This window comes from Galeopterus variegatus, unplaced genomic scaffold (assembly GCF_000696425.1).
Source record: "Galeopterus variegatus unplaced genomic scaffold, G_variegatus-3.0.2 Scaffold1626, whole genome shotgun sequence".
NCBI classification, from domain to species: domain Eukaryota; kingdom Metazoa; phylum Chordata; class Mammalia; order Dermoptera; family Cynocephalidae; genus Galeopterus; species Galeopterus variegatus.
Window position 1 is genome coordinate 138311 of NW_007727737.1, and position 2539 is coordinate 140849.

The window sequence follows — 2539 nt, forward strand, 5'->3', positions numbered from 1 at the left end:
AATCCCTCCTCTATGAATTTTGGAAGAGGACCTGCACACAAAACAAAACATAAGCATTAGTTCTCTATCAACTTTGAAGAATATGCTGTATCAGTTCCTACAGAAACTACTCAGCTCCCAATTTTGTCATCTAGACAGATTTCACCTCACATCAGTTTATAGTCTTTGTTGTTCACTCTGAGCCTAGAACACATTAATGGTTTAGGAATCTGAACTTGAAAGAAAGAAAGTCAAATATGCTTTCCTCATCAATTTCTCATTTAAGAGATGAAAGTTACCTTTAAAGATAATTAGAGACAGTATAGCTCACAGAGTTCCGAAAGTCCAACTATGTAGCAATATTTAAAAAGTAAAAGATCAAAATGAAATGCTTTTTGATAAAACTACACAAATATCAATATCTGTGCTGTTTGTTGCTGCAGGAGCATTAGGGCATGCACATTAGAATGTGAGTCATAAAATGTGGATTGGTTTAGGTGAGAAACATGTGCAGCAATGTGCTCTAAAGTATTAAGTAGTAGATGATGACTTTTGCTTTGTGAAAGGAATTTTTGCAGAGGTACATAGGAACTTTCACGAACTGGATTGTACTGAATAAGAAACTAGGAAAGACTTGGAAATGGACAAATGGCACTACATTTAATGCTTGGTGAGTTGCAAATATAGTAGGAAAGTTTTTATTCTGGTGTTGTATAAAATAATTAAAACATTTTAAGTTGCATTACTATAATGAAATCTTGCTATTTTCAATGTGTAGTTACCTTTTTCAGTCTCCATCCTATGACACATGCCCTTTTACAACGAAGCATACACGAGAGCAATCCATCTTCCTTTTACCTTGTTAAATGACACACAGTGAAATTTTCCATTTTTATTTTTACTTTTTGTTTTATTTTTATTTTACTTTAACTTTTTTTGTAAAGCTCTTGCTAATAAGTTCTTTTTCAAATTCAAACTCAAGTATTCTGAAAATTTCAAGCCAAAATTCATGTGTTATTTGCACCTCTTTCCAACTAATTAAATTTATACAAGACCTCTTTCTTCGTTGAAGAGTTAAAGACCTTATAGTTGTCTTTACCTTTCCAAATGTCTATCATAAGCAATATTATATATTTATGTAACTATTTCTTGGGTGAATGTTGTTTCCTCATTTATACACCACTTTACCTGAAAACAGGGCTGCAAGACTTTTCCTTTGTATCCGTATATTCCTGACATTTTTTCAGTAAATGCTGGATAAAAACTGGAAACCAATTAGATACATATTAAAATATGCATGACAGGACAAATTATTCTTATTTATAAGAGGGAAATATTTAGTTATCGATAGAGCAAACTGATAAAAACGTTATAAACAGTCTCTTTGGTTTCTATCTCAGTATATTTCAAAATTACCAAATGAATGCAAACCTAATTCCTTACTTTAAAAAAAAAGGCGACTAAAATAATTCCAGGGAACTCCTTTTGCAAAAGATTTCAGAGATTTTTGAATTTTTCAAACACTCTCTCTCTCAATAGATAGATAGATAAATGTGGAAACAAATATAGATGGAAATATAGACAGAGAGAAATATATAGAGAGATAGACCTATCTATGTCTATCTGTATGTCTGTCCACCTATCTACACGTTATTCTAAATAAGGTTACAGATTATAATTTCAACAAGTACCTCCATTGAGTCTTGTTTTCCTTTACTGTACCACATATTTTCGTGTAGCATATGTTGATGGGTAGATATATTTTCTGAGAGCTTAGTGTTTTGTGAAATATGTTTCAAATCTCTCTATTCTTAATTTTCTTTTTGATTACAGCTGTAGATGGCTCCCAGCCTGTTTTTGATTGCTCCTTTTCAGGTTTGAAATGAAAGGAAATGGATCCTTTGCTTTTCTGATCGCTAATGGAGTCCATAGTTCCAGGTGATTTGTTGATATCAAGTGGATTCGCAGCAAACCTAGATATTTATAAAGCAGAAAAAACTTGAAAATGAATATCACTAAGCCCCTGCGATGAACTTATGACACATCTGAATGCATCATAAAATTCAAATTCTCCAAAACATTCAAAAAATTGTACTAAAACTGCCTTTGTTACATTAGCTTGAGTTCAATTTCCTGCCTGGGTAACTGTGATCTGTATGTTCAGGAATGAATGTGAGTTTAGGTGAATAGACAGACACTTAATAGAGAAGCTGGAGAAAGAAAGAGTATCTAAGTTACACTGTAAACACATAGAAACAAACAAGTCCATCTCCCATATCCTCAAATGGAAGCTTACTTCCTTATTTAGTAAATTAATAGCTAACACATATTTCCTAGGTAAGCCCCCACCTTTGAGTATTTTGCCTGCTTCTGCATGTGAAAGTAAACGACTTTCGGTAATCCTGGTAAATATCAGCATGTAAATATGGGCATGTAACATCTGTGCATCATGTTGTCACCAAGAAAATTTGAAAAGTGCTAAATTTTAGATGCCATTGTGTATCTCAGTTGGATGTATTAAACTTTGGCTCCATTTAAGTTCCAGTTTTACCTTATTCAT

At 32.7% G+C, this 2539-nt stretch overlaps 1 protein-coding gene across 1 annotated transcript in view; it reads left to right on the forward strand.

Moving 5' to 3' along the window:
* Nucleotides 1–1966, forward strand: part of CLEC2A (C-type lectin domain family 2, member A) — a 5528-nt gene extending 3562 nt beyond the window's left edge. Inside the window, 2 exon segments of the mRNA XM_008578078.1 lie at nt 546–649; nt 1855–1966. Coding sequence (XP_008576300.1) covers nt 546–649; nt 1855–1966 — 216 coding nt within the window.
* The last annotated feature ends 573 nt before the right edge of the window (nt 1967–2539 follow it).